Source organism: Ovis aries, chromosome 3 (genome assembly GCF_016772045.2).
Source record: "Ovis aries strain OAR_USU_Benz2616 breed Rambouillet chromosome 3, ARS-UI_Ramb_v3.0, whole genome shotgun sequence".
Lineage (NCBI taxonomy): Eukaryota > Metazoa > Chordata > Mammalia > Artiodactyla > Bovidae > Ovis > Ovis aries.
The window spans coordinates 218588528-218601614 of record NC_056056.1 but is presented as its reverse complement, the minus strand read 5'-3'; the positions used below and the strand labels follow the sequence as shown (position 1 = coordinate 218601614).

Sequence of the window (13087 nt, the reverse complement as noted above, 5' to 3'; positions counted from 1 at the left end):
AAAAAGCTTTCCTGCTAAACATTTCATATATGCTGTCACAGTTCATTGCTGGAGGAATAGAGTGCATCTGTTGTGACCCCACTAGGAGAGGACTCTTGGAAGCTTGTGCCTGGTTTTCCCCTAGACCTCATCCCACATACCTTTCCCTTTGCTGATTTTGCTTGGTATTCTTTTGCTGTAATAGATCACAGCTGTGGATATAACTGTACACTGAATCCCGTGAGTCCTCCTAGTGAGTCACTGAAACTAGAGTGGTCTTGGGGACCCTTAACACACAAAGGAAGGAACGAAAGCTCACTAAAGTTACCTATGCCAGGCCACACAGCTCGTAAGTGGCAAAGCTCAGGCAGACACTCAGGTCAGTTCAGTTTAGTTCAGTCACTCAGTCGTGTCCGACTCTTTGCGACCCCATGAATCGCAGCACGCCAGGCCTCCCTGTCCATCACCAACTCCTAGAGTTCACTCAGACTCATGTCCATCGAGTCCGTGATGCCATCCAGCCATCCAGCCATCTCATCCTCTGTCGTCCCCTTCTCCTCCTGCCCCCAATCCCTCCCCAGCATCAGAGTCTTTTCCAATGAGTCAACTCTTCGCATGAGGTGGCCAAAGTACTGGAGTTTCAGCTTTAGCATCATTCCATCCAAAGAAATCTCAGGGTTGATCTCCTTCATAATGGACTGGTTGGATCTCCTTGCAGTCCAAGGCACTCTCAAGAGTCTTCTCCAACACCACAGTTCAAAAGCATCAAGTTTTCAGCACTCAGCCTTCTTCACAGTCCAACTCTCACATCCATACATGACCACAGGAAAAACCATAGCCTTGACTAGATGGACCTTAGCCGGCAAAGTAATGTCTCTGCTTTTGAATATGCTATCTAGGTTAGTCATAACTTTTCTTCCAAGGAGTAAGCATCTTTTAATTTCATGGCTGCAGTCACCATCTCAGGTCAGCCACATCCAAATCTAGGAGTCTTTCCACAACTGAGATGCCTCCTTCATCAAAATTTTAAATCAGGTTACTCCTCTAATTTAAATATTTCAATGAATTTCCATTGAACTCTGAATAACATCCAAACTCCTACTAGACACCATAGCTATCAGGAGTCCCTAAAACACTTTCCATGGGGTTGCAGAGAGTCGGATATGACTGAGCAACAGAACTGAACTGAACAACACTTTCAGAAATCAAGGAAAGAGTTTAATGCAACCAGAGATTTTAAGTATAAAAGAAACTGGCCTTCTGGGGGGAAATGACAAGCAAAACATAGCACAAGACAGAGGAGAGAGTGCATGATTTTAGAGCTTCAAAGGAAAAGGACCAAGCTGCACATTTCTTGAGGACTACAAACTTAAACCCATCTCAGTTATGTTAGACTTAAAAATGGATAAACAGCCTTTCCATTTGCATGTAAAGGAGTTTCTAGATATTAATCTTTATCTTGTTCTCTTTTATATAGGAAATGACATGTATTTCAGTCATGCCTAGTGATAAAAGGCAAACCATTATTTTATGTACCACTAAGAAAGAAGAGCTATAATTAAACTATGACATACCATTAATGGTAAAATGTCTCCCAGTTTGAGAGCTGTTACAGTATTTAAACATTAGAAAAATGATATTTAACCATTAAGCAAAGCAATGATTCTTGGCTTAAAATGTATATTCCTTATTGTGTTGGGATTAGACTGACCAAAAAAACAAAAAAAAGGAAGAATGGAAGTAGAATACAGACCAGTCCTTATTTAAAATTTTGATATTTTGTTCATCATTAATTTCTTGCATTAACTTTGACTTTTTTAAAATTCTGCATTAAAATACTATTTATCTTGATTGCTGAGGTCTTCTTACTCTTTTTTTTTTGATTGCTGAGTTTTTAGCACCCCCTTAAGTTTTCCACCTAAGGCAAGTGCCTGCTCACCTCACCAAGTTCCAGACTTGCTGATTCTTGTAGTAAATAAAACACTAATCATCCAAAATGGCCAAGAGAGGAACAGTCTCCATGTATGGATGGAGCTCTAAACCAAGATTCCTGTCTCCACGAAGCTCTCTCTCCCTAGGGAGGTGCTCTCCAGTCTCCGTCCCCGCCACTCTCATGCTGCCTTGGTGTGCTCCTGCTAAGTCCAGGAGCAACATTGTAACCTGACACCACCAAGGACTCCAGGACAGCAGCAATTAAGTGAACACAGAAATTAACCCACTATGAGATTTTGTGGTTCAAAGACACAAGACTTGCTCTTGAGAGTTCAAGGGCCCTGCGTGGACCATTCCAGAGGCATCCCAGGGAGGTTAGGAGGCGCAGTTTGCTCTGGTTTTTTGATTCCTACCTTACCTAATCCTAACTGTCCCTTTCCTGTTTCTAACCAAGGTACCTTCTCCTTTCTGCAGAAGGGGTCCCACAGTCTAGTCAATGAGTGACATCCCTGGTATCAGGTGAGGATAAGCAGCTCTGCCAAGCCCTGTGCTGAGCACTGTGGACAGAGACTCAGGTCAGACTCAGGTCCTGCTCTAAAGAAGCTCCCAATTGATCAACCACAACATGGTGAGGTAGGCACTGTGAAGAGGGCACATTCTACCTAAAGGAGCCAGGGGACAGGGGAGCTCTATAGGCCTTGAAAGCTGAATCAGACCAAGGAGAGGGGAAAGGCTTTAAAGGCAAAGGGGAAGAGCATCTGCACAGGCACAGAGACAGGAGGTCCTAGCATATACAGGACCAGGGAAAAGTTGCATCTGGCTGGAGTGCTGGGCTGTGGGGTAGAAGAGAGGCAAGTAAGGCTGAAGGGATAAGCTGGGCCCAGAGAAAGAGGGCTCCATGTACCAAGCTGAGAAGCTTGAATAATCCCCAAAACGACTGAGGTGGCTTTGTTTCCACAGCTGCGTGTATTCTCCATTCTCAGACAACCCAGATGTAAAGGGGAGGATACAAACATTAAGATTCATGACTGAAAGAAAACCAACGTTGAGTCTTCCAACAGCATGTTGTTTTGGCCAGTGAGAAAGTACTTAGGAAATCCTAGGTAGAAGGATAAGGAAAAAGCCCCAGGAGATTCAGGTTCCTGGGTTACTGAAGCCAGAGACCAGGAGTCACAGGACAACTACCTTTTTGAGCACCAAAGGCAGTGGGGTCTCTCCTGGTGGCCCCTCAACACTCTCAGCACTTTCCACCAGCGCAGACTTGTTCATGAGCATGGACATAAAGAGGTCATACTTCAGCAGCTGCTTTAGCAAACCTAGACAACAAAGGGGTGGGGAAGTGAGGCAAGAGCAGCATGGGTGCAAGGACACGCCCAAGGTGGCTCCTCAGACATCTGCTACAAGTTTCTTCATCTCTCCATAGATGTTCCTAAGCATTTTATTATTTTTAACGCTACTGTAGATGGGACTGTTTTCTTAATTTATTTTTGAGATAGTTTGCTGCTACCATATAGAAATTCAACTGATTTTGTATCCTACAATTTTACTAAATTCATTTATTAGTTTTAACAGTTTTTAGTGTAGTTTCTTGGACTTCCCTGGTGGTTCAGACGGTAAAGCGTCTGCCTACAATGCGGGAGACCCGCGTTCAATCCCTCGGTTGGGAAGATCTCCTGGAGGAAGAAATGGCAACCCACTCCAGTATTCTTGCCTGGAAAATCCCATGGTCAGAGGAGCCTCGTAGGCTACAGTCCATGGGGTCACAAAGAATCACACACAACTGAGCAACTTCACTTTTCTTTCAGTGTAGTTTTTAGGGGTTTCTATCTATAAGGTAGTATCATCTGAAAACAGAGACAATTTTACTACTTCCTTCTTTTATTTCTGCCTTTTATTTCTTTTTCTTGCCTAATTGTTCTGCTAGGACTTCGAGTACTACGTTGAATAGAATCCCACCTTTTTCTTTGCAATCTCCATGACAGTGCACACCACAATTAATTCTAATTGTCCACATCTGCCCTCCACAATGGACTATGAATTTCCAGATTAGAGCATGGGTTTAATCACCTGTACAAATCCAGAAGGGGTCCTGGTTCAGAATGAACACTCTCTATGTATTGCTGAGCTATTCAAAATAGAGCTCTTGGCCCAAACTGTGAAAATAAATTGTTGTTGCCCAGACTATGCTTTTCCCTGTAGCCCCTGCTTTGAAACAGGTCTGCACCCAATCACCATAGTGCCCATTTGCTCTATCCAAAATATGAAAGCTCCCTGCTCAAAAGTGTTTGATAGATTTTGTGTATTTATGTAGGAAGTTAACAGGAGAGGTTGAAAGGGTACACTGAACCTCAAATAACAAGAGAAACTTGGACTTCACCCTGGAGGCCAAAGGAAGCCATAGATGATTTTCCAAACAGGAAACTGACGGGACACGAGCTATGCAGTATGAAGATTAATTTGGCAGCAAGTGCAGGATGCACCAGGGCAGGCAGTAAAGACCAGAGGCAAAAAAACTGCTGTCCCACTTTTCCTCTTCTTCTCCTTCCAAAGGTGACATTCTTAAGATACCACACCAACATGAGGCATCTTTCACAGTCTGTGCCTCTTATCTCCCAAATCCATGACTTCTACCCCACGCAAAGCAGCAAGCCTCCCCACCACTAATGAGTCTGCATCTCAAATCCTTAAAAAAAAAAAAAAAAAAAAATCTCAAAAAGCTTTCTCTTTTCTCTCCAGTCCCACATCTTACCCAAGCAGTTGATCTGTAGCTCCTTTGTATGGGCACCATCCATGGTGGAAAGGAAGAGAGGACACAGCTTCTCCCGGAAATGGCCCAAAAGCATCTCAGCAGCAACTGGGGAGGAGTACAGCTTCCCATAAAGGTAGCAGACAGAAGCCTGCACCCCCTCATTGGGGTACACTAAACCTCTCAACAGATGCTCCATCAGGTCACCTATCCAGAAACAACCAAGGGATCAAGGGAACCTCACAATGTCAACTGCTAGATGACATTCCAAACTACTGCCCTGAATGGGGCAGTCATGGTAGTCCCCTATAATCCCCCACAATACATGATTTCTGGGAACCTAAGAGAAAACCAAGGCATAGAGAAGTTCAGTGATTTACCCTTGGATAAATCTCTATGAGGTAACTTATTTCCTTTTACTAATAGAAAGCGCTTCTATATTCCAGAATTAATTCCTCCTCCCATCTGAAAGACTCACAGTAGATACTTAATTATTTTGTGTTAAAATAATGAATAGAAATAGCCCAAGACCAGAGTTCAGCAACACCTTTTTCCCCCAATTAGCCAATATAAAGCATATTTTGCAGATGAGGAAACTGAAGCCTATAGAAGGAAAGTAATGTCTTTCCAGGTGTACACAGTGAATGGACCTCCCAGATGGAAGTGTGATCAAAGCAGCTCTTGAGAGTGTAGAAGCAGCTCTTCCCCAGAGGTCACTCACCATGTTCCATCACAAGTTTGTCTGCCAGAGCAGGGACAGCATCTACCAACTTGCCAAGAAGGGTCAGGGTGGCCAGGCTGCCTCGCATGGAGGGCATGCTACACAGCTACAGAAAGTGAACACATTCCTTTCTGTAAGTTAGGATGAAAACAGATCTCCCATCAAAGTTCACCTTGCCCTATCCACACCAAAGCCTGTACTGCCTGTGTCTCTCACAACAGTTAGTAACCAGCCTCTTTAGCTAAGTATCAACTGCCCCTATTGGACTGGGAAACCCCAGAGGAAAGGGACCAAATCAGATTTCTCTTAGAATCCTCAGTACATAGCTCAGTACGTGTTTGTTAAACTAAATTAAAATTAGCGTATTTTGCCCCCTATGGAGCCAGAAACTGGAGGGGTGAAAGTTGGACACATCATAAAAATGGAATTCTAGTTCATTGCAAAAAATTATTATTATTATCATTATTATAGCTACTATTACTGAACATTCTATTTGTCAGGTACTATGCTTGATGCTTGAGGCTTCCCTAGTGGCTCAGGGGTAAAGAAGCCGCCTGCAATGCACAGGAGACTCGAGTTTGATCCCTGGGTTGGAAAGACCCCTGGAGGAGGGCATGGCAACCCACTCCAGGATTCTTGCCTGGAGAATCCCATGGACAGAGGAGCCTGATGGGCTATAGTCCGTCCACAGGGTTGCAGAGTCAGACATGACTGAAGCAACTGAGCATGCATGCATGCTTGATGCTTTTCAGGGAGAGTCAATAGTATTTATTTCACCTTTTCTATTGATTAGCTATAGCACCTTAAGTAAGATTCTTAACTCTTCTGATGGGAATTAGTATCAACTTTACTGGGTTGCTGAGAAGACTGAATGAGATATTGCATGTGAAGCACCAACACAGTGCCTACAGTATATAAAGGGGCATCACCATAATGATGTGTTGATATTTATAAATATAAATTTATAAATGTAATCTTATACATTAATCACATGCAGAATAATTATAATGACATGATAATTTAACTTTTTAATTAAATGTTGCTCTTAATGGTGTTAAATGAACATCTGTCTTTCTCTTGCAAAAAAAAATTATTCTGATATTATTCCTATATCTTAAACATAATGCAAAAGCTGCTTGTTTAACTGATATTTTTGACTATATTGAAAAAAGCAGGTTAAATATAACTATTCAGTGCTTACTTTAGATGCTGATAAAAACAAATGCCTTTAGTACAAAATAGTGTATACAATTTAAACCAAACAAAAATACTAAGCCAAGACATAGTGAACATATTTCCTTAATAAATTTTTGAAGGAAATCTGTTCATATTTAGGAGGATATAAAGAATGGCCATGGGATGATTATGCCAGAAAATGGACTTCACCAACATGGAGGCAGCCTTTGGGAGACTAAAAGCGAAAGGGCGGAAGCTGCAAAGAGCACTGGAGCAGAAGACCCAGGCCCCGACTCTCACTCTGCCACTGACTCAGTGACCTCAGGCAAGTCCCTTTTCCTCTCCAGATTCAATCTTCCAGTCTATCCAAAGAAGGGCTGACCCAGCTCTGACATCTGAGGATTCCAAGAGGTACTCAAGAACCCATGGATACTTACTGACCTCTTTGTGACATTCATCCAGCAGGCAATGAATGGTCTGCTCCAACTTCAGCTGAGTCGTAAGCTGGATAAGGACTGAACAGACACAATAGCATTACTTACTAGAAGACAACCCCAGGCCCAGACTTCTAATCAAAGTCATCTGCTTGTGTTAATTGGCATTAGTCTTTTCTATCTCCTCCATTCTTAACCGTTTTATCATCAATGGTTCAAAACAAGGCAATATATTACAATAATCTAGGAAGCTTTATAAAAAACAGAAACTACTGCTCAATTCCATCCCAGATCAATTAAATTAGAATTTCTAGAGAAAAGAGTCTAAGCATTTGGATATTTTTTAAGTTTCCCAGTAAGTCTATTGTGAAACCAAGGTTGAAAACTACTATCATTATATTATTTCCACTTTTTTCCTTCCTTAGAATTTGCTACTTCATATACTAAAAAAGAGTTACGAGTTAATTCTTGTGCTGATAACTGGCAATAATATTATCACTCAACCCCAAACCTATCCTTCTATACAATCATTTGTGTGCTTCTGCTGATGTCTTTGATGAGGAGTGGAGAAGAGGCTTGCTCTGCAAGTGTGGGGAAGCGGCAAACTAGATTTGGCTGCTGCTGAGGGAAGACTCTACCACTCCCAGAGTAAAGAAGCATTCTAGAACAACACTGACAGAAACAGAAAGAAGGCAGGAAGTAAACAGCAAACAGTGAGGAAGGAGCAAGTCCTTCTCCCTCTAGCTTTGAAATCTCCATCTAGTGCTCACCACCTCATGAAGTTTCCAGAGGATTCCAAGCTATGCTGGCATCTACCAGAAGCAGATGGCTTTAGGATGACAGCTCCACTCTAGAGTGGCCTTGGGAAGCCTTGGGGCTTCCCTTGTGGCTCAGCTGGTAAAGAATCCGCCTGCAACGTGGGAGACCTGGGTTTGATCCCTGGGTTGGGAAGATCCCCTGGAGAAAGGAAAGGCTACCCATTCCAGCATTCTGGCCTGGAGAATTCCAGGGAGTGTATCGTCCATGGGGTCACAGAGTCAGACACAACTGAGCAACTTTCACTTTCACTGGTAAACAATCTACCTGCCAAACAAGAGACATGGGTTCAGTCCCTGGGTCAGGATGATCCCCTGGAGGAGGAAATGGCACCCCACTCCAGTATTCTTGCCTGGATAATCCCATGGACAGAGGAGCCTGGCAGGCTATAGCCCATGGGGTCACCAAGAGTCAGACATGTCTCAGCGACTAAATAATAACAACAGGGCAGCCTTGAGGAAAATGGCAAAGGGAGATCTCCCCACCCACGCCAGTGGTTGGAACTGCAAGTGAGACGTTTGTTTATCCACATTCTCTATGCTGAGAGATAGTCAGAAGTACACACAGATCATACTGACTTGTGACAACTGCTAGCAGTTACAGCTGCTAACTCTATAGCTGTATGGTCATGGACCCAGCAGCAGCCAAGCAGCATTCCTCTCCTCAGCGGTCTGAGTTTCATATATGGGGTCCTTCCTCCAAACTTGTAAGTTTTAATAATTTCAACCTTTCCCTTTGCTTCCCTAGTCCCAAGGGTGGCAGCTGTTTTCAGAAATTGCTACCTTGGTGAAAACTTGGTTCTCTTTTTGCCTTTAGTTACCTAGTTAATAATTCTTTAAAGTTCTTTTTTCTGTTCAAATAACTTGAGTGGTTTGTGTTTCCTCACTAGACTTCTGATACAGTTCTTGTTCTTTCTGCAAGAATCCTTTCATCTCAATGCTCTTGTCTTCCTTCTTCTTGAGTCTTACAGGTAAATTGAGACACTTCCACAGCTTTAAATACCATCTATGTGCAGACAACTACCAATCACCCAACACTAATGTAAAAAAGCAGAGTTAGTACATGTCTTTGTAATAGCACTTATCAGCCGTTACTATTTACCAGCCAACCTCTCCTCCAGATTGTAAACTCTAACATAGCAGGAATTATGTCAGATATATCACTAGTATCACTAGTATCGAATACAGTACTTGACACAGAGTAGGTGCCAAGAAAAAAAATGCAGAATTAATTATTAAAAATGGAGTTTTCTTTATCTGTCTGTAAAATGGAACACTTCATCCAGGTCTCAAATAGTCAGAGCGGCAATTCAGGGTAATATTTCTGGCTTCAAATGCTGAGAACACAGAGTTTTATCTTACCTTCAATACAGAGGTCTGTTATGCTCCCATCCTCTACATTACATAACAGTCCTTGGAGCAGAAGGAAGAGGGGGATGGTTAACAGTTAAAAGAGAAACAAATCCAGAAAGGCACACTATGAATACTAAGACTAATAGCAGCTTTAAGCAATGTCCCAGCTAAATTCTATCCTCAGCACCAAACCCCAGATTTTCAATAACAGCACTCTGGCTTTAAAAGGATAAAAATAGTCAGTGTGTCACAGTATAAAAACTGTGTGTTCTGGAGTCTGTAACAGACCTGGGGTAAAATCCCAGTTCTACCAGCTGTTAGCTAAGGCCTGCCTGAGCCTTGGGGATCATTCTCTCTCCCTTAAAAGAATATTTTGGCAGTTGAAAGCCTGAAAAGCCTCTAGCAGAGAAAAGCATTCAATTTGAGTTGGCTCCCTTCCTCCTTGAAAGGGCTCATTCCCTAGGACACTATAACTGTATTAAGAGGAGGGACTTCTTAATTCATCTTATTTTATACATGAAGAAACTAAAGGTACAGAAAAGAAGTCACTCAATCAAGGTCACAGTCATATCAGCAGACTCCAGATCTGACTATTAATCCTGTTCAAAGACCAGACAGTCTAGACTTTTTAAAAGAACACATCCACCTTCACAATTTTATTAACACCTGAGCTATAGTAAAGCCAGTTACCATACAATGCATCGTGTATCTCAGGAAGGGGACCATTTCTTCACCATTATAACAAAATAATTTGTAAGTTAAACTTTTACATTCCGAACAGTGGAAACTATCATTCCAAGACCATTTCTCCAAGACCCCAAAAACAAATGTACAAGGTATACAGGCAAAATTCATTCCAGGTTTTCTTTTCAGTCTCACCGAAAAGCATGCTTATGAAGTGGATACAGACTTTCTGATCCTGAGCCACCAGCTGCACAACCAGGGAGGCATGCTTCATGAGAGCATCTCGGAAGCCCGACAGCACGTGCTTCTTGCGCACCAACTTGGGGCAGATGAAGAAAATATTCAGTAGCAACCAAATCTCAGTTGTTCTGAACCCAAACAAGTATCATTTCCAAATATAATTACAAGATTACACCAGTGGGATCATCTGAACTATGGAGTATGAAGAGGCATCATTTACACACAGGAATCCACATGTTCAAACAAAGGATGATACAAGAACTAAGGTTTCTAATACACTATATTTACAGAGTACTTTACTGTTCACAAATCACTCTTTTGTCCACTAGCTCATTTAAGCCTAATTGAATTGGTAAAGTAAGCAGGAAAAGGTACTACTATTGCTGTTTGGGAGATGAGAAAACTGAGGGTCAGAGACTTTGCCAAGGACTCAGATCTAAGTATCCAACCAGGTCTTGTCCAAGGCTCTTTCCACAGTCTATGAGAATGATACTGGGGACCCTTCATAAGTCTCACTGAAGTAGGCAGAGAAAAATGCATCCTTCCATTCATTGCAGGCATAAATCTTCACACTCAATTTGCCTCCCTATACAGGAAACTGGGTAGCAGCTGTGCAAAGTGTTCAAGACAGTAACAGAAGATAGATTAAAAAAAGGGTGTACTGAGGATAGAACATGAACATAGGTACAACTGACATTACCCCTTCAGTTGGTGAAAACTGAAGCTAAGACAAGTACGTTCAATAAAAGGTGAATTGCGTCTTTTATTGCCTCTAACCTGTACAAGTCTCTCGTTCTTGAACTTCACCAGTTCCTCCCACATGATTCATTAAGCTAGTGACCTCAATGAGTTATTCAAAAAATTTCAATGACATTCCTTCACCCGCTAGATCCAAGCCTTAGCCTGGATTCAAACTCTTCCAGGAACTGATCTCAACTGTGGCTCTCCAATATTACCTCCCTCAGCTCCCTTCAGACACATTCTAATGACCTCCCCAAACTCATCCTTGCTAATCCCACCTCCTGGAAAAAGCTCCCCCATTTCCTCTGGCCCAAATATCACCCATCTTTTCAAGTGTAATTCAAATGCTTCCTCCTCTTAAAAAAAAACTTCCTTAATTTCACTCCTTATCCCACCAAACAGCACTTACCATAAACATGTCCAGCTTCTAAATTCCCAGAAATGTGTTCTTATTTTCTCCCATACCTCACTATCTTATTCATCTCTGTATCTCTCACTCTCCAAGAATGGCAGTCTCAGAACTTTAGCCTCAGTGATATTACAGATGTTATCAGCTAGTCCAGCGGTTCTCAGAGTATAGTCTTTGGACCCAGAGTATGCCCAAAATCCTTTCATAGGATCCACAAGAAGAAAATTATTTCCATATAATACTAAGATGCTATTTGACTTTTTCAGTTATTCTACTGAGTTTACAGCAGAGTTTTTCCAAGGAGATATGTCACAACAGATAAAACGCAGAAATCCAGCCGTCCTCTATTAAATCAGATGTTAACAAAATTTGCAAAAATGTGAAACAGACATTCCTTCCATTATCTGCTGTTTTGAAAGTATTTTCATTTTGAAAATCATGTATGCCACAGAACTGTACATTTAAAAGAGTCAAAATGGTAAATGGGATGTTACCTATTTTTTGGGCAAAATAAAAAGAATTGCATTAATATGTAATGGATTTACTATTATTTTTAAATGAGTATCTTAAACTTTGTTACTTTCAACACAGTAAATAAACAAAAGCTCTGTGGGGTCCTCAACACTTTTAAAAAGTGGAACGGTATCCCCAGAGCAAAACCTTGAGGACCGCTGATCTAGCTGATTCCCCACCCACCCCATGGTAAGAATTCCCCTCCTGAGAATCTGAAAAACAAGTTATCTCCCGAACTCTACTTGGAGGCGTCCATGGACAAAAAACTCACAGGACAAGTGGGCAGACATTGAGGGAGCGGGAATGTCACGCTCCAGCCGGCTCTGCCTCTCAGAAGGTCTTCCCCTCACCCCACTCCCGCCTGCCCATAACATCCATTCCTGCTGCCACAGAGCCCAAGGCGCCCCCGCCTCACATTTCCCTCAGAGCGGAAGGGAATAAGGCCCTGCGGTGTGTGCGCCCGGCCCACAGGCTGCGCTGGAGGGAGCCTGAGCGAAGGCTGGACCCTGGAGAAGGGGAGGGTCAGCAAAGGGCGGACGGCTGAGAGGAAGGCAGAAGGAACGCTGGGAACGCGTGCCAATGAGTCTTGGAGGGCCCCGAGAGCCCTGGATTTAGTGCGGAGAGCGTAGGCCCACACGAGGCGCAGAGCCAAGGTCAGGGCCTCGTTATGAAAGAGGCTGCGGGGCGGCCTGCGGGGTAGGGTGAGGGGCGGGCCTGGGTAGGAGCCAAATTTAACCAGGCCGGGGCCCGGCTTAGTTTCCCCGGAGGTGAGTCAGGTTCAAGCGACCTGCTCCGTTGAGGGGAGGGCCTAGTTGGTGAGGGAAATGCTGGGACCCAGTTCGCACCGACACGCCGGGCTCCGGCAGCAGCTCCAGCGCGCAGGCCAGGCAGCAGCGTGGGGACACGGGCAGCAGCCAGCGCGACTCGTGCCGGTAATGGGCGCTCTCGAAGAGCAGCGCCGCCTCTTCGTCCCTGCCGGGCCCGGGGAGGCCTGCCGCCGCCTCCCTCACAGCCATCCCTCGACCGGCGTTCCACCGCGACAGCACTGTTCCCGCCTAGTTTATGCGCAAGCGCACTGGGCAGAGCTCGGCGCAGGCGCAAGAGGAGGGTAACGCGCCTGCGTAAACCGAGTACCTGGCAATTCGGGCGAGCAGCGGCACCTAAAGGCGGGTGAAGGGACTCAGGACTCGTCTTGTACGTCTAGGCTCAAAGCTGTTTGCTCTTATCAGTTCTGTTCAGTTCAGTCACTCAGTCGTGTCCGACTCTCTGCGACCCTATGGACTTCAGCACGCCAAGCCTCCCTGTCTATCACCAACTCCTGGACTTAAACTCATGTCCATCAAT

At 43.7% G+C, this 13087-nt stretch overlaps 1 protein-coding gene across 11 annotated transcripts in view; it reads right to left on the bottom strand.

Moving 5' to 3' along the window:
* MEI1 (meiotic double-stranded break formation protein 1) overlaps positions 1–12820 on the bottom strand; it is a 55545-nt gene extending 42725 nt beyond the window's left edge. For 10 of the 11 annotated variants that reach the window (XR_006059488.2, XR_003588943.3, XM_060413595.1 and 7 more), the window contains exons 1-7: positions 12589–12820; positions 10036–10159; positions 9166–9216; positions 6996–7069; positions 5379–5484; positions 4661–4864; positions 3097–3227 (exon numbers count right to left, since the gene is read on the bottom strand). Coding sequence is in view for 9 of the 11 variants with exons in the window: in XM_060413595.1 (XP_060269578.1) it covers positions 3097–3227; positions 4661–4864; positions 5379–5484; positions 6996–7069; positions 9166–9216; positions 10036–10159; positions 12589–12759 (861 nt within the window). In the remaining 2 variants the exon portion in view is untranslated. Of the gene's footprint in view, positions 1–3096; positions 3228–4660; positions 4865–5378; positions 5485–6995; positions 7070–7758; positions 7937–9165; positions 9217–10035; positions 10160–12588 lie in introns of those variants that run through there. The other variant, XM_060413600.1, reaches the window with a different exon arrangement.
* Between the last annotated feature and the right edge of the window lie 267 nt (positions 12821–13087).